This window comes from Aethina tumida, chromosome 6, assembly GCF_024364675.1.
Source record: "Aethina tumida isolate Nest 87 chromosome 6, icAetTumi1.1, whole genome shotgun sequence".
In the NCBI taxonomy this organism is placed as follows: Eukaryota; Metazoa; Arthropoda; class Insecta; order Coleoptera; family Nitidulidae; genus Aethina; species Aethina tumida.
The window spans coordinates 15,933,496-15,956,504 of NC_065440.1; the positions used below are offsets into that span (position 1 = coordinate 15,933,496).

Below are 23,009 nucleotides of genomic sequence, written 5' to 3' on the forward strand. Positions count from 1 at the left end.
GTTGTGTTGCGGCCATATTCCCCGTCCGTGCGTCCGGTCCCGGCAATGAAGATTTTTGGCGTTTAAATTTTAATTTCGTCCCCGCTCCGACGCACGTTCGGGACGTTTTTCTCCCCCAAACCGAAGACATCCAATACACGCCGCAAATCTCATTTTTCCAATTCGGGACGTAATGTATTTTCTAAAAATACACCTGGCAAATTTGAAATGAGATATTGGCCGGGACGAGGGGACGAACGAAGGGACCGCGGGGCGGATATAATACAGACGTCGTGGTGTTGGAAAGTTATTAGGGGCGATGCGGCTCAAAAGCCGGATTCACTCTTTCGGTGGCGACGCGACAGAACCGGCTCCGCCCTCACAGTTTTTTTCTACGTTCGAATCGAACCGATGGGTGTGTGGGTCGTCGTTAAACTATCGACGGTTTAATTGAAATATCCTTCGGAGGATCCTATCCAGGTCAATATGGCCGGAATTATCCATTTTTAGATGTGTCACCGGCGTTAATTTAATTTCAACTTGTAACTAATTGACAATTTCGAGGATTCCCCTCTTTTTCTCACCCTATTTTCTACGCCACTGAATATTTTGTAAAACTGTCAAGCTTTTTAAATTATAGAAGAACAAAGTACTCTTCATTAATTTTGATTTAATGTTTGAAGAAAGTTAATTTGATAGTTTTTCAGCAGTTGGCAAACAATAAATTGTTTTATACCAACCAAAATACGGATTTCCAATCTTCGCCCTGATCTAAATTCATAGATCATGAATCTAAACGATCGCAGTGAATAATAGAAACATTATCAGTAAAAATTGTGATAAAACACAGCGTTTTCCGGTGCCGGATCGTTGCAGGAATTTACGGCACGGCACCGGTGATAAACACCCCGCCGCTATGATGTGAAAAAGCCGAATCGATAAACGCGGAACACACAGGAACACACATTGTAAAATACAATTTGGGATCGGGTGATCTATAGATTGGTTCTACCCCCGTTCCCGCATTTACATTTTACTTTATGCATTCGGGCCGGTCGTAAAGCAGGAAAGAAAACTGTTTGCCGCGGAAAGTTCGAATTTCTCTCGGGGATTTATAATAATGCGATAATAAATTTCGATGTTCATATTCGAGATGCTCGGACCTGGGCAATATTTCAGTTGATTTTATTTTAGCACGGCGGTTCAGGCAGATAATCTTAGTAATCGTTTTATTTTTTTTTGTGAGGGACACTTGTTTATTTATTTCGCTAAATTCCCGCGTGTAAACGTTTAATTTGGCCGGAAAGAATGGCGATATTTCATCCGATAAGCGACCGGCGAACGGGTACGTTCACGTCGGAGTGGCGGGATAAAAAACGCAATAAACCGCACCCCCTCGTCGTGTTTTTTATTGCGGGGTATAATCTAACGTGTGTGTTGACATGACTTTTACAAATATCTCTATTGGGAGGGCAATTATTTCGAAATAAAATTTACCGGGTTATTCGAGTCCGATTTATCATCTCCCACGTTCCCGTTTCAGTCTGTTCTTCACCGGGTTTCCGTCCCCGGCTCCGCAAGGACAGTAAGTTTTCGTTTTTAATTTTAAAATTACACTCCGGGACTTAATTGAATTAATTAATGTGAATTGGCGCATCCACCACGATTCGAACTAATCATTAAAAGTGCCTCAGGAGTAATTTGCGTCGACCATTTAGTTTTTATTATATTTCAGATGTGTTTTGCACTTTTATCTAAGCCAGTAATCGACGTCAATTGGCCGGAACGTTGACGCAGTTTCTGTTCAATTTGTTACATTAAATGGGACAACTTTTATATTGGCGATTGCTGCTTAACTCGATTGGAATCTGCGTCGAAAGATAAGTGAGGTGAACGGCAGAAAAAAACATGTCCGCACGGTCTTTTCTTTTTTTTTTTTTTCTTAGTTGGGGATGTTCAGTTTCCGTCACCTGCCTTATTATTCGCTTTCATAAGGGATAAACTCTTTTTCTCTTGCTTGGCTGTTTTTTTTATCCCCTCAACAATAAACCATTTCGCAGTTTGTGATTATCCTTTTTGTTTCCTCTTTTTTTTTGTAATCCTTCTTTATTGCCGCATAAGTTCGTGTTTTTTTGAGCCCATTTTAAGCGACTGGAAATTGTTGAATTAATGTTACAACAGCTTGTGGAACACATCCAATAATGAGGAAATGTTTTTCTAAGGTTTCTCTGGAAAAGGCCCTTCAAAATTATATTTCAAAAATTGTTTTTTTCTCATATTTTCGTAACCTTTGGTCCAATCGTGTTCAAATTTGGTATGTAGTATGCATACCTACAATTCATTGTAATTAATTTTTTCCATAATGATACAGATTCTGCTGCTATTTTAACGAGGCCCGAAGAAGCTTATACATATAAGAAGATTTATATTCCAATGACTAAAACACTAAATTTACTTTGTATTAATATAAAAATTAAACGATCATTTTCTATACGATCAAAATCCATACGATCATTTTCTATACGATCAAAATCCATACGATCATTTTCTATACGATCAAAATCCATACGATCATTTTCCATAACGATCAAAATCCATAATGATTAAAATCCATACGATCATTTTCCATAACGATCATTTTTCATAATGATTAAAATCCATACGATCATTTTCCATAATGATTAAAATCCATACGATCATTTTCCATGACGATTAAAACCCATACGATCATTTTCCATACGTTCAAAATCCATATGATCATTTTCCATACGATCATTTTCCATATGATCAAAATCCATCCATCACTTTCTATATGATCAAAATCCATACGATCATTTTCCATAGGATCAAATTCCATACGATCAATTTTCATACAATTAAAATCTATAGGATACTGATTAAATTACATAGTTCTACTTTAATAACTTTATGGATTTTTATGTATTTACTAATACTAATTTCCTAAAAAATCATTAAAAAAGTAAAAATAAATAATTCTAATTCTTCCTGGATTCCCAAAAGATGACTAAAAATGTAAGAAATAACTAAGAGACATCGTCCGTGTGGCGGCATGCCCGTGAGCTGCACGTGGTACTGGACTGTACTTGGACATTGCAACAATACTTTATTTTTCTAAAATAAAAGAATTTTTCTAAAATAAAAGTAGCCTAAGTTACTCCTTATTACATCAGCTACTTGCCAATAAAAGTCCCGTCAAAATCGGTCCAGCCATTTTAGAGATTAGTCGGAACAAGCAGACAGACAAACAGACAGAGATACAAAAATTGTAAAAAATGTTATTTTGGTGTATTTACCGTAATTATATTCATATGCATATAGTAAAAAACGGTTATTTCAATATTACAAACACTCCAAGTTACACAGTTTTCTACAAGTTTACACACTGATCACATCTATAGCATTCAGCTACTTTCAGGAATTTAGTACCAACTGAAATTACGAACTAAAATTTAATTTCTATACTAATAAAACATAGTAAGTCATCATATTTAAGAAACGTGGCATCCTATACAATTATTTCTAATTCTAAAACTTAAACCTCAAACATTTCAAAGAAACAGTGGGCATCTGTTTACATTTTGAGAGATCAGTAGTTCAAGTTGGATGCAGCGAAAGGGATTTACGTCAGGTCCTTATATATGTAAGCAACAGAAAAGCTTAATATTCTTAACGTCGTGTGGTACAAATAAAACTGTAAACAACATAAAAAAAAAACAATCTTCGTCTTCCTGCAAGTAATCCATTTACAGGAGCATTCCATCGAATAGTGTTTTCCGGCTTCCCCATTTCTCGTAACGCCAATAATTTCTCCATAAAGCACAAACACAATAACCGCAGATATTTGTAGATAGAGGAAGCTTTAAATTTACACCTGCAATCGCAGCCGAGTCTTTGAATTATTCCTGCGGTTTGCAATAGATGTTCGACGAAATGTAATGGTTTCTTATCGAGCTACTCCGTTGCAGTTTCGTTTGGGTCTGGTTTTATTGATGAATGTTTTATTGTCGAAGTGAACGTCCTGATTGCCATGTAAATAGGATTAGGTGTTGCTTAAAGGTATTTTTATAAAAATTTTTAGTCAGACAATGAAATTCTATTTGTGCTAAAAGCATTTGCCAGATGAAAAGATAAACCAATCAGTGCTGGATGTTCAAAGAAACTTCTTCAATATCAAAGTGGATTATGTTTTCCTTCGTTCACATTTTAATTCGGCTTTTATCAATTTCCTATTAATTTTTATGCGATTTATTTTATCCGCCGTTGTCTTGCAGGAAACGGATTTATTCGGTGTATGTAAACTTCGGCGTTCACTTTATTCGAGTAATCTATATTCCACGTAACCCTGAAATATAAAATATGTTTGAACAGCCCCATTGATATCCAACTAATCTAATTTACTGCAGCTCACCCGCGTACGAGCCCGTTTCAAACAATAGTCCTCGACGGGATAAATTTATTCCGGATACTTCGACAGATCAAAATATATGACCGGCATTATAACTACCTAGAATATAAAAGTCGGCCGAGGCGAAGATATTTATCGAATAATATCTGTCTTGTTCAGTGATTTCTTGTACGGAGTGGCAGAACTCCGGGCGGACGCTCCCTGAGGGACATATTTATTCGGGGCATGTTCGCCAATTTAATCATCACAATTTCGGTCGGTGTATCACGACGTCATTATGCGCCGGGCAACGATCGATGGAACGACGAAAAACTGCATTCCGTCGAAATTTGGTTAAATCGACGCTTTCAGCGGTTATTCAGTGAACGGGGGACACTTTGGTTTTCTTGTGAAAATGTCGACGTTTCAATAAGAGAGATTTGAATGAACCACTCCATTTGGAATTTAAATCGTCCGTCGGTTATTAGGTGTGCAGACCGTGATTTCTTTTAGTCTCGTTAAAATAACATTAGGATAATTTTGTAAACACATTTTAACTTTTGTATTTACACTTTTCTACATTTTTACGTGCTAATCCCATCTGTAGCTTTCGGCTATTTTCAGGAGTTTAGTGCCAACTGCTGTTACCAACTAAATTAGGCCTGTAATTTAATTTGTACATTACTACAAAATAATTTTGAGGTTTAAATTAGAATTCACAAAAAATACTGGACATTTCTGTTGCTTTCTGAAAATAGTGTAATAGTTCATATAAATCCCACACATTGAAATGTTGATATTTTCAGAAGGCAACAAAAGAGTCCTGTATTTTCTGTTCATTCCAATTTAACCACTAAATTTACTTTGTATTAATTTAAAAATTAAAATTTTGTGCTTAATTTAGTTCGTATTAGTAGTTGGTACTAAATTCCTGAAAGTAGCCGAAGGCTATAGATGGGTTCAGTAAGTAAACTTGTAGAAAAGTGTAAATATTAAAGTTTAAATATGTTTATAGGAATATTCTATTGTTATTTTATCGAGGCCCAAAGAAATCCCAGCCTATACATCTAATAATTGACTGAAGGTTTATGTTGTAGGTGTAATAGTTCATGCAAATCCCACTCATTGAAACGTTGATATTTTCAGAAGGCAACAAAAGTCCTGCATTTTCTGTTCATTCCAATTTAAACACCAAATTTACTTTGTATTAATTTAAAAATTAAAATTTTGTGCTTAATTTAATTGGTATTAGTAGTTGGTACTAAATTCCTGAAAGTAGCCGAAGGCTATAGATGGGTTCAGTAAGTAAACTTATAGAAAAGTGTAAATATTAAAGTTTAAATATGTTTATAGGATTATTCTATTGTTATTTTATCGAGGCCCAAAGAAATCCCAGCCTATACATCTAATAATTGACTGAAGGTTTATGTTGTAGGTGTAATAGTTCATGCAAATCCCACTCATTGAAACGTTGATATTTTCAGAAGGCAACAAAAGTCCTGCATTTTCTGTTCATTCCAATTTAAACACCAAATTTACTTTGTATTAATTTAAAAATTAAAATTTTGTGCTTAATTTAATTGGTATTAGTAGTTGGTACTAAATTCCTGAAAGTAGCCGAAGGCTATAGATGGGTTCAGTAAGTAAACTTGTAGAAAAGTGTAAATATTAAAGTTTAAATATGTTTATAGGAATATTCTATTGTTATTTTATCGAGGCCCAAAGAAATCCCAGCCTATACATCTAATAATTGACTGAAGGTTTATGTTGTAGGTGTAATAGTTCATGCAAATCCCACTCATTGAAACGTTGATATTTTCAGAAGGCAACAAAAGTCCTGCATTTTCTGTTCATTCCAATTTAACCACTAAATTTACTTTGTATTAATTTAAAAATTAAAATTTTGTGCTTAATTTAGTTCGTATTAGTAGTTGGTACTAAATTCCTGAAAGTAGCCGAAGGCTATAGATGGGTTCAGTAAGTAAACTTGTAGAAAAGTGTAAATATTAAAGTTTAAATATGTTTATAGGATTATTCTATTGTTATTTTATCGAGGCCCAAAGAAATCCCAGCCTATACATCTAATAATTGACTGAAGGTTTATGTTGTAGGTGTAATAGTTCATGCAAATCCCACTCATTAGAATGTTGATATTTTCAGAAGGCAAAAAAAGTGTCCTGAATTTTCTGTTCATTCCAAGTTAAACATTAAATTTACTTTGTATTAATTTAAAAATTAAAATTTTGTGCTTAATTTAGTTGGTATTAGTAGTTGGTACTAAATTCCTGAAAGTAGCCGAAGGCTATAGATGGGTTTAATAAGTAAACTTGTAGAAAAGTGTAAATATTAAAGTTTAAATATGTTTATAGAATTATTCTATTGTTATTTTATCGAGGCCCAAAGAAATCCCAGCCTATACATCTAATAATTGACTGAAGGTTTATGTTGTAGGTGTAATAGTTCATGCAAATCCCACTCACTGAAACGTTGAAATTTTCAGAAGGCAACAAAAGTGTCAAACACTAAATTTACTTTGTATTAATTTAAAAGTTACTATTTTGTGCTTAGTTGGTATTAGAAGTTGTTACTAGACTCCTGAAAGTAACCGAAGGCCATAAATGGGATCAGTGTATAAACTAGTAGAAACATGGATTTATAACGATAAGGTTAAATATGTTTAATGCCATTTTCACGAGGTTCAGAGAAATCACAGACTAATTAATATCCATTAATTGATGGAAGATTAAATTCCAAGTGTAGTAGTTTATGCAAATCCCCACTGAACATTGATAAATTCAGAAGGAAACAAAAGTGTGCATTAACTGCTAATTCCAATCTGAACATCTATTGCAAACAGCAGGAATAATTCAAAGGTTCGAACTGCAATTCCAGGTGTGAATTTAAAGCTTCCCCTATCTATAAATATCTGCGGTTATTGTGTTTGTGCTTTATGGAGAAATTGTTGGAGTTACGGGAAATAAGGAAGCCGGAAAACACTATTCGACGGAATGCTGCCGCATAAATGAATTATTTGCAGGAAGTCGAAGCTTGTGTTTTTATGTTGTTTACTGTTTTATTTGTGACACAACGTTAAGGATATTAAGTTTTTTGCGTCCTACAAATAATGGACCAGACATTCAACTTCGACAATTGATATCTTTTGACATAGAACGAAGAAAAACAACTGCAAACTGGTTAAATAAAAACTTGACGTCATCACGTTCTGAGTCGATGGCAAGATGGATATCAAACCTCGCCATCTCGACAAACCGCTGCCAAAAATATGTGGGACAAAAGGTACAAAGTTCTAATGACCGCAATTCATAACGAGTACAAGTTACGTTCTTGTAAAGCACAAAACAACAAATTAGATAAACTAAAAGCCACTCCAATATCTCAGGCAGTTCTTGAACATCCTGGCGAAAATTGCGCCAACTTTTCATCCGACAAACTTTATTAACAAAAAGGGCGGGATTCCCGGGCTGAAATTCCCGCTGAAATGCCAAAAGTGAACTTCTTTAAACCGCATAATGTCATTTATATTACTGCAACTGGCAACCGGAAGCTGAGGATGAAAGGGAGAATCGCTCGCGCCATTTGATGTGGCAGACATTCATCTCCTTGGGAAATGCGCATCAATATTCCACTTTGGGTCTTAATGGATGATTACTAATTAAATTAATTAGCCGGGGGCTGAAAAATGTCTTAATAAAATTGTTTGTGTGGTGCGTTGTACGTTTACGTACCCCAGCTTTTGGCGGGATCACACTCGTTCCGCCCTTTTGTTCCCAGCACAAATACAGGTCGTGCCTGAACGAGGGTGCAAATATAATTTTCATTTAATTCACAAACAACACACGGTAAACACAAAGTGCAGGCAAGTATGAAAAATGATCTTTGCATTAATTGTACTTTTGCACAACCATGTAATATACCCAATTAACATTTACTCGGCGCAACGTTTTAGCATTTTATTGCGGCTTTTGAGAATGTAACGCAATTTCGTTTTAATTCAATATTGTACTTCAAATAATGCGCCTCTCAACTTTTGTTTAACCTCGTTAAGTAAGTTTTAAGTGGACGTATCCGCCCCGGATTCGGCTGCAACGTGGCGGGTTAAATAATTTCCAGAATTTCGAACGGTGCCCCCCACCCCCCGGTATTAGCAAGACGGGAGGTTTTGTTTTTTCGGAGCAATTAAGTTTTTGGTGGGGTGGCTGTGCGATTCGATATTGCACCGTTCAAGTCGCAGCGATAAAAGACAAAGGATCCATTTACTTAGAAAGGATTTTATTGTAACAGACTCGTCGTAATATTACTTTCCACATGTGTTGGCACTTTGCAGACGTTTGTTGATGGATTTTATATTCACGTTCGGTTTATTATTTCATTATTTGTAGCTGTGTTCATTTTTATGGCCAGTGAAAATTGGGGGGATTGTTGTAATGTGAAGGAACAACTTGATATTTAGGTGGGCAGTGATGTTAATCAATCTGGACTTACAACTGCCAACTTTGGAGCAGTCACAAATTTATATACTTAGCTTTGTTAACGTAATATAATTTCAAAATTGGCGCCCAACATCCGACTACTGTGACGTCAATATTTAGTAACCAAACTCTGGGGCTTAATTTCTTGTTGTTTGTTTAATTTTTGATGAAAATAATGAAATAATAAGAAATAGCCATAATTCAATCAAGTTTCTGTTTTCTTGATGAAACAAAATAAACAATTTTTATATATTATAATTTTAAAATTGGCGCCCAACTTTTGACTACTGTGTCGTCAGACTTTAGTAACCAAACTCTGTGGCTTAATATCTTGTTGTTTGTTTTATTTTTGATGAAAATAATGAAATAATAAGAAATAGCCATAATTTAGTCAAGTTTTTGTTTTCCTGATGAAACAAAATAAACAATTTTTATATATTGTAATTTTAAAATTGGCGCCCAACTTTTTACTACTGTGACGTCAGACTTTAGTAAACAAACTTTGGGACTTAATTGCTTGTTTTCAACTGCTATTTAAGACTAGCAACAAGAGGATTATTTTAAAGGAGTATCACGAAGCATTGCTGGATTAAGAAGATCATTAATTCACATTTGTTTTTATATTTTAATTTATTTTTGTACTATTTATCCATTTTTTAATTACATAAAAAATAACTTTAATGTTTCTTTACTGTGTTTAAAATGTTTCTGGTTATTAAATCTTTGGCTCCATCGTTATATTATATATTTTATAGCTGTTGATGTATTAAATTAAATACTTTCAAATAATTAACAGTGTATCGATAAAAAACTTAGCTGCAACCCCAAAAAAGTCGATTCGTACAATCGCATTTCAATTTAAATTGGATCGACGTCCGAACGGGCCCACTATTTGGCAACTAAATCAAAAGCCCGATTAACTTTTTTTTTGTCCGCCTGTGTTTACAATATTTCGACGAAATTAATAATCAAACGTGAATTTATGTGTCCCGAAAGCCCAGTTTAATCGAGTTTTTGTTCCGGGGGGAGTGCCCCACCCGCCATCGCACAGTTGCACCGACTACTCAACTGTATAAAACATAACTCGACACTTTGACGTCGGCAATACGTCAAAATTTACCCCGGAACCCGGATTAATTCGAGAGGGTGGACCCGAGGTGTGTAACCGCGGAGCGAAGGGGGTTTAATTAACCCCCCAATGCGGTTTCCCACTCGGAGACGACTGTGCGTTGGGGTGCATTAATCAAATAAAAACACTTGGAGTAATAATTTCATCCCCCAAAACACCTGAATATGCATATTCGTGTGGTGTTTGATAGTTCCATTTTCGTTCGTAATTGATGAACGATTCGAATAGTTTCGGCGCTTTTGATTTACTAATCGTTTTTCGGGCGTCCGATTATTTTCGTTCGTGAAATTAAATCCGTTTGATGCGGCCCGGTAATTGATTAATTGCAAATAGGTCTGTGGTGCGGTGTTAATTACACTTTTGGGATTAAAACAGTGTAGGACAACTTAAGGGGGGAATTTTAATAAAAAATTTAATCTTTCATCCCCTGTAAACTGTAATGTCTCCATTAGGGCCGACTGCAATAGAGACACAAATTAAATTTGGGCCCACCAAATAAATTCCGAGGCCGGTGCAGTTTCCAGTACATTATGCCGTATAGACATTCTTATAAAACCCGTAAAGTACACAAAATAACAGGCTCGTAATTATAAAAAGCGTCCCAGAAGCCCGGGGACTCCCCCGTTACGGTTTTTATGGGCCGCCTCCTCCGGTTTGTGTGGCGACCGTTTATTATTTTTATCAGCGGTTCTCTCTTGTTTATGTAATTCCAGATCCTCACCCTAACACATTGCGGTTAAAGACCGGACTGATTTATAATTTTTTCCAGTACGGGCACGAATTATGTTCTATTTTTTTTTACGTCGGTGATTACAGAGCAAAGTCTAATCTCTTAATATGAATGGCACTCCCCGAACTTCAACTTCCCCGTCGCGCTGAAAACTTCAGCAGCCCCCGAAAAAATAAAGACACAATTAAAACAGAAATAACACTCGCAAAACAAATCTTAATTAACACCACTTATCTCAAAACATTCCCTTTAAATGTTTTTATACGTTCAACCCCCTCGAATTGTCGCAGATAAGTCGCTTTACACGTTCACGACGTCGCAACACAAAAACAACCCCTTCGCTTGTTTTTAATTAGCCGCATTGTAATTTTTCGGCAATTAATTCGGCGGGGGTGAGTCGTAAGCAGATTTCATTTTTGTGACAACGTTAACGAGGTTGTTGCTCAATGTATTCCAATTATCACAGACTCAAGCCCGGCTTTGAAACTAGTTAATAATTATATGGTTACGGTTAAAATAAATTAATACGATTGTCAATCAAACAATGACGTTTCCCGGTCGAACGTCAACTTGATAAATGGCCGGTTTTGAAATGGAGATTGTTTATATTGCAAATGCGGCAATGAATGCGACTCGAATCATAACTGGAACAGGTATTAAAATTATCGATGTTAATTAATTTCAACATTTAAACGCTCGCCATGCTAACAAACATTTTGCGATCGTATTTTGTGCACGGGTTATAAAACTTTAATTAGCGTTTTCAATAAACTGGCTTATCATACGTTCCAGTAAGCCCGATCGTAAAAGGGACATTCAAAAATTCACCATAATTTTATGGATAAAATAAAATTAAACTGTTTTTATTTGGTGCAATTTTAAAATTGGCGCCCAACATTTGGCTACTGTGACGTCAGTATTTAGTAAATAAACTTTGGGACTTAATTTTATTCAGTCGACTTCCTGTATCTCGAAACAAAGTAAGTTTTTATTTAGAATAATTTTAAAATTGGCGCCCAACATTTATTTACTATAACGTCAATATCTAGTAAACAAACTGTGGTATTTAATTTCTTGTTATTGTATTTTTGATAAATAGTCACAATTCAGGTAAGTTCCTGTTTCTATCACAGAATAAAATAAAACAGTTTAAAATAATTTTATAATTGGCGCCCAACATTAATTTACTATAACGTCGAATATTTAGTAAACAAACTCTCGTATTTAATTTCTTGTATTGCGTTTTTTATAAAGAAATAGTCACAATTCAGACAAGTTCCTGTTTCCCTCATAGAACAAAGTAAAACAGATTTTATTTAGAATAATTTTAAAATTGGCGCCCAACATTAATTTACTATAACGTTAATATTTAATAAACAAACTCTCGTATTTAATTTCCTGTTGTTGTATTTTTGATAAAGAAATAGTCACAATTCATACAAGTTTCTATTTGCCTCACCGAACAAAGTAAAACTGTTTTTATTTAGAATAATTTTAAAATTGGTGCCCAATATTTATTTACTATAACGTCAATATCTAGTAAACAAACTCTGGTATTTAATTTCTTGTTGTTTTATTTTTGATAAAGAAATAGTCACAATTCAGACAAGTTCCTGTTTCCCTCACTGAACAAAGTAAAACAGTTTCTACTTAGAATAATTTTAAAATTGGCGCCCAACATTTATTTACTTTAACATCAATATCTAATAAACAAACTGTGGTATTTAATTTCTTGTTTTATTTTTGATAAAGAAATAGTCACAATTCACACAAGTTCCTGTTTCCCTCACTGAACAAAGTAAAACAGTTTTTATTTAGAATAATTTTAAAATTGGCGCCCAACATTTATTTACTTTAACGTCAATATGTAATAAACAAACTGTGGTATTTAATTTCTTGTTGTTTTATTTTTGATAAAGAAATAGTCACAATTCACACAAGTTCCTGTTTCCCTCACTGAGCAAAGTAAAACAGTTTTTATTTAGGAATAATTTTAAAATTGGCGCCCAACATTTATTTACTATAACGTTAATATCTAGTAAACAAACTCTGGTATTTAATTTCTTGTTGTTGTATTTTTGATAAAGAAATAGTCACAATTCATAAAAGTTCTTGTTTCCCTCACAAAACAAAGTAAAACAGTTTTTTTTTTAGAATAATTTTAAAATTGGCGCCCAACATTTATTTACTTTAACGTCAATATTTAGTCAACAAACTCTCGTGTTTAATTTCTTCTTGTTTTATTTTTGTTAAAGAAATAGTCACAATTCAGGCAAGTTCCTGTTTTCCTCACACAACAAAGTAAAACAGTTTTTATTAGAATAATTTTAAAATTGGCGCCCAACATTTATTTAGTACGACGTCAATATTTAGTAAAAAAAACTGTGGGTCTTAATTTCTTTTTGCTTGGTTTAATTTTCAATAAAGATTCAGTCGAGTTCCTGCTTGTGTAACGAAACAAAATACTGTGACGCCAGTAATTAGTAAACAAACTGAGGCACTTAATTCCTCACCGTCGGTTTTATTTACGCCAAAGAAGCTGCTCATAACTCATCCAGAGTTCCAGCTTACCTGCGCCCATTGTTCACCATCCTATCCGTCTTTCGTCCAATTCCGCCACATCCACGTCGCAAACAACGTTTCCAGTTACGTAATTCGCTTAAGATGAGTTATCGTCGCTGCACGCGAGTGATTTGTATTTGTTAAAACAATTACGTGTTGCTCTATTAAGCCGGCGCACTGTAAATAATTTGCGTTGCCTTTGTAGTCGGCCCGTTGTCAGTTAAATTATGTAGGCAAACATGCGCGAGAACGTGGCCTCACCCCCCTTCATGTACGTGTACATGTATATATGTGCGAGCGTCAAGACGTGCTCATTCGTGCGATCCGCATTGTTGTTTGTTGGTTTAAGGGCTGCGTCTTGTCGCATAGTTTCCATCCCCAAACAATGCTGCAGCCGTGGTCCGACTCCGGATTCTTGGCTCGTCGTTTTTCAGCGTTGAGAGATGGATTTCATGTTACATGGTTTTTTCCTGACTTCAGTCTTCCGTGTCTTTTCCAAGTCGCTGGTTTGAACTTGTAAACCATCTCTGTACAATATACCATTAAGAGAATGGAAAACAAAACGTTTCCAATTAATTCATTAAATATAATTTTGAAAAGTTGAATCTTGAAAAATGAGAATTTTATACCTGTACCTTCCTTGGTACAGGTTCCAGGATCACTTTGACGTTGTCCATCCGTAAATAGAATAACCAAATATGTAAATTTGCTTCCCCAGTATCTAATATTTTAAAGGGACAAACTTAATGACAAATCTAGGTGTCCAACAGCAGCACACTAAAATAATATTTGCACTTGTCGAAACACTTTGATAACAATTTCGTGTGGGCGGTTTACATGGCGTAAAACACTCGACCGTATCCGCGTAACTTCACACGAATTTCGTAACCGTTGACAAAGTATTTAATTTAATCTAACACACTAAATTTATTTCACCGGAAATTCTCCGCCGGCAGGACGACGTTGCCGTCCTTAATTAGTCAATAAAACGTACTGTCAGCGGTGCCGACCTTTGACTTGGCATCATTTAAGCATAATTATATTATTTCAAAGGGGCCTCCAGACTCCAGATACTCTGTCTCTCTGATCTCCCGTTTATTGCACGAGACAAAAATACTCCGGCGGCCCTTTGACGTGCAAGTTGTTCACTTAGAAATTAAATACCAGACGCTGGATGGTCCACCATATTATATTGCATTCTTCCATTGTGCCTGGAGAGGATCGATGCCTCTCGGACATCGGAATCGGATTTGGAAGTTACTTGGCACGTCCGTGCTTTTTGGAACTTCGATAATTTATGAACTGTAAAAACCCCCGGGGAAGTTTTAACGTTTTATCTGACGGATTTGGGGATTGAAATCTTGATGTGCAGCTTGTAAATCGGGGGTGCAGTCAGTGTTTGTTGTGTCCCCCTGTCCGAGTGTTGGATCCGTATTAATATCAGTAAACGTTGGGTATTTGATTAGGGTCGACAAATTATGGGGCCGGAGTCAAACGTGACACGGTTTATCCTTGTGGAAGGAAGACGGCCAGCACGAATACCTTATCAAAAGCATCGGGGTGGATATGTTAAGCTTTCGGGGCGGGGAGCTTTGGTCTTGATATCAAAGCTTGTTTGCATTCGGTTCTGGAACATAACAAACATTAATACCTGCCAGTTGATGATGTTTTGTAGCTTTTTCAGTTCCACTAAATCCCCCAAAGTTTCCCAATTTATTATTAAACTGGAAACAAGCACATTGTGTAGTCCTTGCTCCTTCCTTTGTTCCAGTTTGCGAAAGTACATCCTGCAGCGATGCTGAACACTCAATAGAAAAATAGTTCCGCTCCCTATTTATATTCCAGCCGTGCAACGTGCAACCGTGTGTTTTCCAGTTTCCAATCAGTGATTTTTAGTGCTTTATTCCTTGGAAGTTATTACTCCACCTTCTCCATTATGCTTTTAGACGTATTAACTGGCGAAATGAAACTCGATACAAGTCGTTACGTCGAAAATTATTATTATTTTCGTTGAAAAGACGAGCACTCAAAACAAATTAAAAGGTCCCACTTTGTTACGTCTATCATCAATTCTTAGCGTTTCCTTCGCCTCTTACATTTCGCTTAATGCAGTCGTCTTAAAATTTAACCATCGCAATTCGTAAAGTATGGCCCAGTTTCTGCTGTGTCGGTTTCTAATTAAATTCACTGTGTGTCGTAATTAAGCTACAATTTAAATTTAACCGATAATAACGCAAATCTAAAAGTTTAATGTGGGAATAAACAACACTTTGTTCGAGTTAATTTGGTTGTTCTTTCTTCCATTACTCCCACGTTGGCTTTTTTAGTCCATTTCAACCATCTGTCGGTTTTATAAGTTCACTTCTGGAAAACTAATTTAGTTTATTGGTGGCTTACAGCACCGGACGCCACCTATTGACAAAAATATCAATAATAAATCAATACAGATTTCTGCATTCAATTCTTCTTTATCTTTGTGCACGGGCAAAACGAAGCCCACCAAATCAACTACGTAACAAGACAATAGGCAAAACAATAAAACAGGAAGCATCCGCATATCGAGAGAAATAATCTCGATACGTAACGTGATTTTTTGGAATCGTCAATAATGAAGGACGGTCAATAGAAACCGGACATATTGTTATGAAAACAAAAAAATATACGAAACACTCGAAATGGATCATTTCCAATCGGACAATGGACGACGGATGCATTCCGCCGGAAATCTGTATGATGCTCGCGAATCGCGGAACGAGGAATACGGATGCAGTTGTCCGGAAAATATGAGACGTTAGTTAGTTTTGTTTGTGCGTATTTCAGTTTTAGTTCCCCATAGATTTATTTCTTTTATAAAAGCAGCAACTTTTTTTAAAAGTTGGACCTGCTGTTGCGGTGTTTAATTGCCAAACTGAGGCTTGTCCTTAATTATTGGACAATGTAACTGTTGCCAACTGCCAGTTGCAAACGTTTAGTTGGATAAAAATGCGGTTCTCACATTAATTCATTAATTATTATTTTGAAAGGTTGTTTCACATCTTGAAGAATTGGTATAAAAGCTTTCCTTAGCCAGCACTGTCCTTTATTATTGGACAATGTAACTGTTGCTAACTGCCTATCATAAATATTTAATTGGATAAAAATATCTTTCTCATATTAATTCATTAAATATTATTTTGGAAGGTTGTATCACATATTGAAGAATTGGAATAAAAGCTTTACTTGGCCAGACTGAGCACTGTCCCTTATTATTGGACAATGTAACTGCTGCTAACTGCCTGCCATAAACATTTAATTGGATAAAAATGTCTTTCTCACATTAATTCAATAAATATTATTTTGAAAGGTTGTATCACATCTTGAAGAATTGGAATAAAAGCTTTACTTGGCTAGACTGGGCACTGTCCCTTATTATTGGACAATGTAACTGTTGCTAACTGCCTGCCATAAACATTTAATTGGATAAAAATATATTTTTCACATTAATTCATTAAATATTATTGTGAAAGGTTGAATCGCATTTTGAAGAATTGGTATAAAAACTTTACTTGGTCAGACTGAGCACTGTCCCTTATTATTGGACAATGTAACTGTTGCTAACTTCCTGTCATAAACATTTAACTGGATAAAAATGTCATTCTCACATTAATTCAATAAATATTATTTTGAAAGGTTGTATCACATTTTGAAGAATTGGTATAAAAGCTTTACTTGGTCAGATTGAGCACTGTCCTTTATTATTGGACAATGTAACTGTTGCTAACTGCCTATTATAAACATTTAATTGGATAAAAATGTATTTTTCACATTAATTCATTAAATATTATTGTGAAAGGTTGAATCGCATCTTGAAGAATTAGTATAAAAACTTTACTTGGTCAGACTGAGCACTGTCCTTTATTATTGGACAATGTAACTGTTGCTAACTGACTGTCATAAACATTTAACTGGATAAAAATGTCATTCTCACATTAATTCAATAAATATTATTTTGAAAGGTTGTATCTCATCTTGAAGAATGGGTATAAAAGTTTTACTTGTCCAGACTGGGCACTGTCCTTTATTATTGGACAATGTAACTGTTGTTAACTGCCTGTCATAAACATTTAATTGAATAAAAATGTCTTTCTCACATTAATTCAATAAATATTATTTTGAAAGGTTGTAACTCATCTTGAAGAATGGGTATAAAAGTTTTACTTGGCCAGACTGGGCACTGTCCTTTATTACTGAACGATGTAACTGATGCCAACTGTCTGTCATAAACATTTAGTTGGATAAAAATGTCGTTCTCAGATTAATTCATTAAATATTATTGTGAAAGATTGTATCACATCTTGAGGAATTGGTATAAAAACTTTACTTGGCCAGACTGGGCACTGTCCTTTATTATTGGACAATGTAACAGTTGCCAATTACATGCCACAAACATTTAATTGTTCTTATAATAAAATCTGCTCTAAAATTAAAGAAAAAAGGAATGTAAAATGGTCTTGTAACATGTGAGAAGGTATAAAAAATCCCCCTCAGTTAAAGGCATTGAATCGTTCAGAGGCGGGACGTAAAATTTATTATTCCCGACGATGTTTACTTTGTTCCAATCTGTGTGGTGTTCGATAAAGATTTTTTTTAAAGTTAATTAAGAGCCTCGCCGCAATAAACCCGCCCCTAGTCGGGATAATGTGATTTTGTAGCTCTTTGGAAAAGGGGGTGAGAAAGCCTGTAATCACCGACAAACAAGCTCATAACATAATTTAAAAGGTATTTGACGTCGTAAAAACGTTCTTGATAAAGCCCAGTACTTTTAATTAAAATTATCACAATCAAAATTACAGTCCTTATCTAAAGGGGAAGTAACGTAACCGAAACTTTCATTTAAACTTTGAATATTATCATCACGCAAGCTGATTAGAGTGCACATACGTGCCCAACTTCGAATTCACTAATTGTCCGGCGTTGCAAAACTCACCTATTGTCGTTATCAGGGTCAGACTGTAGAGAAAACTGGAGCTGAAATTCCATTTGTGTCCGCTGTGACTTCCGCTCATCGTCCCCGTCCTCGCGCTGTACACCACGTCGCTCTTCTTCAGCGCCTTGAAGAGGGCGTCTTGGAATATCAGCACCTCCTCGGCCGCCAGTCTGGTCCAGTTCTCCCTGTACAAGATGTTGAGGTTCTCGGTGATGCTCCACAGACGGTCCACCGTTTCGGTACGCAGATCCCCGATGGCCTTGTTGTCTTTGAATTTCGGGTCGATTTTGGAGCTGGCTACAGACTCGGTCTCGCGATACAGACCGCCCTCCAGGGCCATGAAGATGAACGCCCCGATGATGGTGTAGGTCAGCACCAGACAGCAAACGCCTGTAACCCAAGTCGTGCATTATTGAGTCGTCCCCCTTGTGGCTTCCCTGCGGGGGAGTCTCTAATGGAAGTTGTTGGTTACTAACCCAACGTGGCGAGGATGGAGGTGCTCCTGGAGCCGGGGTAGGTGTAGCAACAGCAGAACACCGTGTCCCTACTCGACTCCCTCGTCTCCTTCTTGTCGTAGCAGCAGCATTTCTTGGTCAGGGCTGGACTGCCGGGCGGCGACACCCTGCGCAGGTACGTGTTCTGGTAACCATAGTCCGACTCGCACATCATGCTGGACGTCTTCTTCGGTCACTGTGTCATTTGATACGATTGATACAACCACCGCCAATTCGCTCGAACATCTGCAACCAACATTAAAAATTGATGAAGCAAATTCAATATCCGGGACTGAATAACAACCGTGAACATAAATCCAGAATCGTCCGCTGAAAAATCCAAAAAACAAATATTGCCATAAATCAATGCGACGATAAATATTTACAGCGACTTCGACATTGTTGACTTTCTAGTGTTTAATTGACTATATTTGACAAATACGCGCAGGACCGGCCGGTCCTTTCATCTCGCAACACAGCAGAAATTTATTTCCGTTACGGCGATAAATCTGCAACGAAATAAGCCATAAATGTGATATACGGCCTTTGTGTTTTATTAAACTAAAAATATCTCTTCCTGAATTGTTAAAAAGATTTATAAAACCTTTAATGGTCGCGTCGATAGGCAGGGCCCCTTTCTATGCGGGCAAATTTAATTTGAAAGCTTTCAAAATCTGGCCCAAATCGGTTTTTATCGAATTATCAAACAACTCCCAACTCGTCTTTGAATTATTGTTCGCCTTTACTAAATCAATTTTAAGACTACAAGTTTCATTACAAATATTATTTGTGACAGAATAAAATGGTAAATACTTCATAAATATTTAAAAAAAATTGAAATGTTATATGTAAAAGAATAAAAAGGTATATAATTGAAAAATATTACAATCCTTTAACTTTACAAAACCAATTAAAAATTATGAATAAAATATACTAAATACTGAGAATTACTAATGTAATATATGTATATATGTAAGGGAATAAATTGGTGACTTCTTCAGAAATATAAGGGAATATTCGAAATATTATATGTATGGCAACAAAAAGGTAAATATTTAAAAAAAAAAATATGAGAGAATACTCCTTTAACCTTTCAGTAACTTGCTGCTGTTAAAATTTATGAATAAAATATTCTAAATACTGAAAATTATTAGTTTAATATATGTAGTAGTGTAATATATGTATATGTTAAGAGAATAAATTGGTGACTTTTTCAGAAATATAAGGGAATATTCGAAATATTATATGTACGACAACAAGAAGGTAAATACTTAAAAAATATGAGAGAATAATCCTTTAATTTTTCAGAAACGTGCTGCTATTAAAATTTATGAATAAAATATTCTAAATACTGATAATTAGAGGTATAATATATGTATATATGTAAGAGAACAAGAAGGTAAATACTTAAAATATATGAGAGAATAATCCTTTAACCTTTCAGAAACCTGTAACTATTAAAATTTATGAATAAAAAATTGTAAATACAGAGAATTATTAGTATAATATATGTATAATTGTAAGAGAATAAGTTGGTGACCTCCTCAGAAATATAAGAGAATACTCGAAATATTATATGTATGGCAACAAGAATGTAAATACTTAAAAAAATATGAGAGAATACTCTTTTAATCTTTCAGGAACTTGCTGCTATTAACATTTATGAATAAAATATTCTAAATACTGATAATTAGTAGTATAATATATGTATATATGTAAGAGAATAAATTGGTGACTTCTTCAGAAATATAAGGGAATATTTGAAATATTATAAGTAAAAGAACAAGGAGGTAAATACTTAAAAAATATGAGAGAATAATCCTTTAAACTTTCAAGAACTTGCTGCTATTAAAATTTATGAATAAAATATTGTAAATACTGAAAATTATTAGTATAATATATGTATATATGTAAGAGAATAAATTGGTGACTTCTTCAGAAATATAAGGGAATATTCGAAATATTATATGTACGACAACAAGAAGGTAAATACTTAAAAAATATGAGAGAATAATCCTTTAATTTGTCAGAAACGTGCTGCTATTAAAATTTATGAATAATATATTCTAAATACTTATAATTAGTAGTATAATATATGTATATATGTGAAAGAATAAATTGGTGACTTCTTCAGAAATATAAATAAATACTTAAAAAAATATGAGAGAATACTCCTTTAGCCTTTCAGGAACTTGCTGCTATTAAAATTTATGAATAAAATATTCTAAATACTGAAAATTATTAGGATAATATTTGTGTATATGTAAGAGAATAAATTGGTGACTTCTTCAGAAATATAAGGGAATATTCGAAATATTATGTGTAAGACAACAAGAAGGTATATACTTAAAAAATATGAGGGAATAATCCTTTAAACTTTCAGGAACTTGCTGCTATTAAAATTTATGAATAAAATATTCTAAATACTGAAAATTATTAGTATAATATATGTATATATGTAAGAGAATAAATTGGTGAGTTCTTCAGAAATATAAGGGAGTATTCGAAATATTATATGTACGACAACAAGAAGGTAAATACTTAAAAAATATGAGAGAATAATCCTTTAATTTTTCAGAAACGTGCTGCTATTAACATTTATGAATAAAATATTCTAAATACTGATAATTAGTAGTATAATATATGTACATATGTAAGAGAATAAATTGGTGACTTCTTCAGAAATATAAGGGAATATTTGAAATATTATAAGTAAAAGAACAAGGAGGTAAATACTTAAAAAATAGGGGAAAATAATCCTTTAACCTTTCAGGAACTTGCTGCTATTAAAATTTATGAATAAAATATTCTAAATATATATATGAAAGAATAAATTGGTGACTTCTTCAGAAATATATGGGAATATTTGAAATATTATGTGTAAGACAACAAGAAGGTAAATACTTAAAATATATGAGAGAATAATCCTTTAACCTTTCAGAAACCTGTAACTATTAAAATTTATGAATAAAAAATTGTAAATACAGAGAATTATTAGTATAATATATGTATAATTGTAAGAGAATAAGTTGGTGACCTCCTCAGAAATATAAAAGAATACTCGAAATATTATATGTATGGCAACAAGAATGTAAATACTTAAAAAAATATGAGAGAATACTCTTTTAATCTTTCAGGAACTTGCTGCTATTAACATTTATGAATAAAATATTCTAAATACTGATAATTAGTAGTATAATATATGTATATATGTAAGAGAATAAATTGGTGACTTCTTCAGAAATATAAGGGAATATTTGAAATATTATAAGTAAAAGAACAAGGAGGTAAATACTTATAAAATATGGGAAAATAATCCTTTAACCTTTCAGGAACTTGCTGCTATTAAAATTTATGAATAAAATATTCTAAATATATATATGAAAGAATAAATTGGTGACTTCTTCAGAAATATATGGGAATATTTGAAATATTATGTGTAAGACAACAAGAAGGTAAATACTTAAAATATATGAGAGAATAATCCTCTAACCTTTCAGAAACCTGTAACTATTAAAATTTATGAATAAAAAATTGTAAATACAGAGAATTATTAGTATAATATATGTATAATTGTAAGAGAATAAGTTGGTGACCTCCTCAGAAATATAAGAGTATACTCGAAATATTATATGTATGGCAGCAAGAATGTAAATACTTAAAAATATGGGAGAATAATTCTTCTTTTAGAAACCTGCGACTATTAAAATTTATGAATAAAAAAGTGTAAATACTAATATGTAATGTAATATGTAATGTATACTCCTATTTAACCTTCGAGGCAAAATTTATGAATATTGTGGCTTCAAATATTTGGAATTATTTCTGAAATGATTAAATTATTTGACATTAGCGTCGGTAAAGCAGGCATCTAATTTATTCATACTGTTAAATATTCTATCAGAGTTCGAGAATATTTCATGCATTGCTGCTTATTTTTGTTTCTTGAAATTCAATCAAGGAAATTACTATCCTGAAATGAAGTATTCATAGGTACTATTCAAAATTTATTTTAGTACAAACATTAACCCCCATCTATTATTAATCAGTCTGCGAGTTTCGTACGAAACAACCGGCCCAACGGCAAACACAAAACCGTATGGAAATCGAAAGATCGCAGACGATATTCGGTGGGGCTTTTCTAATTTATGTGAGTGGTTTTGTGGAATAATAAATATCGTGTCTATTCGCAAGGCAGACGCCCCTTTGTCTTCGCCGACTGGCACAAACGCCACGTCAACGTTTAACCAGATG

The 23,009-nt window shown here is 34.2% G+C and overlaps 1 protein-coding gene and 1 long non-coding RNA gene across 4 annotated transcripts in view; one reads left to right on the top strand and one right to left on the bottom strand.

Moving 5' to 3' along the window:
• The window catches only part of LOC109599644 (TWiK family of potassium channels protein 7-like), a 165,704-nt gene that overhangs the window by 29,588 nt on the left and 113,107 nt on the right, over positions 1-23,009 (bottom strand). For all 3 annotated transcript variants that reach the window (XR_007548300.1, XR_007548299.1, XM_049968706.1), the window contains 2 exons: positions 18,738-19,001; positions 18,262-18,651 (listed from right to left, as the gene is read on the bottom strand). Coding sequence is in view for 1 of the 3 variants with exons in the window: in XM_049968706.1 (XP_049824663.1) it covers positions 18,262-18,651; positions 18,738-18,930 (583 nt within the window). In the remaining 2 variants the exon portion in view is untranslated. The remainder of the gene's footprint in view (positions 1-18,261; positions 18,652-18,737; positions 19,002-23,009) is intronic.
• On the top strand, positions 11,335-21,261 carry LOC126265846 (uncharacterized). Its single transcript, XR_007548301.1, has 3 exons — positions 11,335-11,386; positions 20,944-21,077; positions 21,139-21,261. It is a non-coding gene; the product is annotated as an uncharacterized LOC126265846 (long non-coding RNA).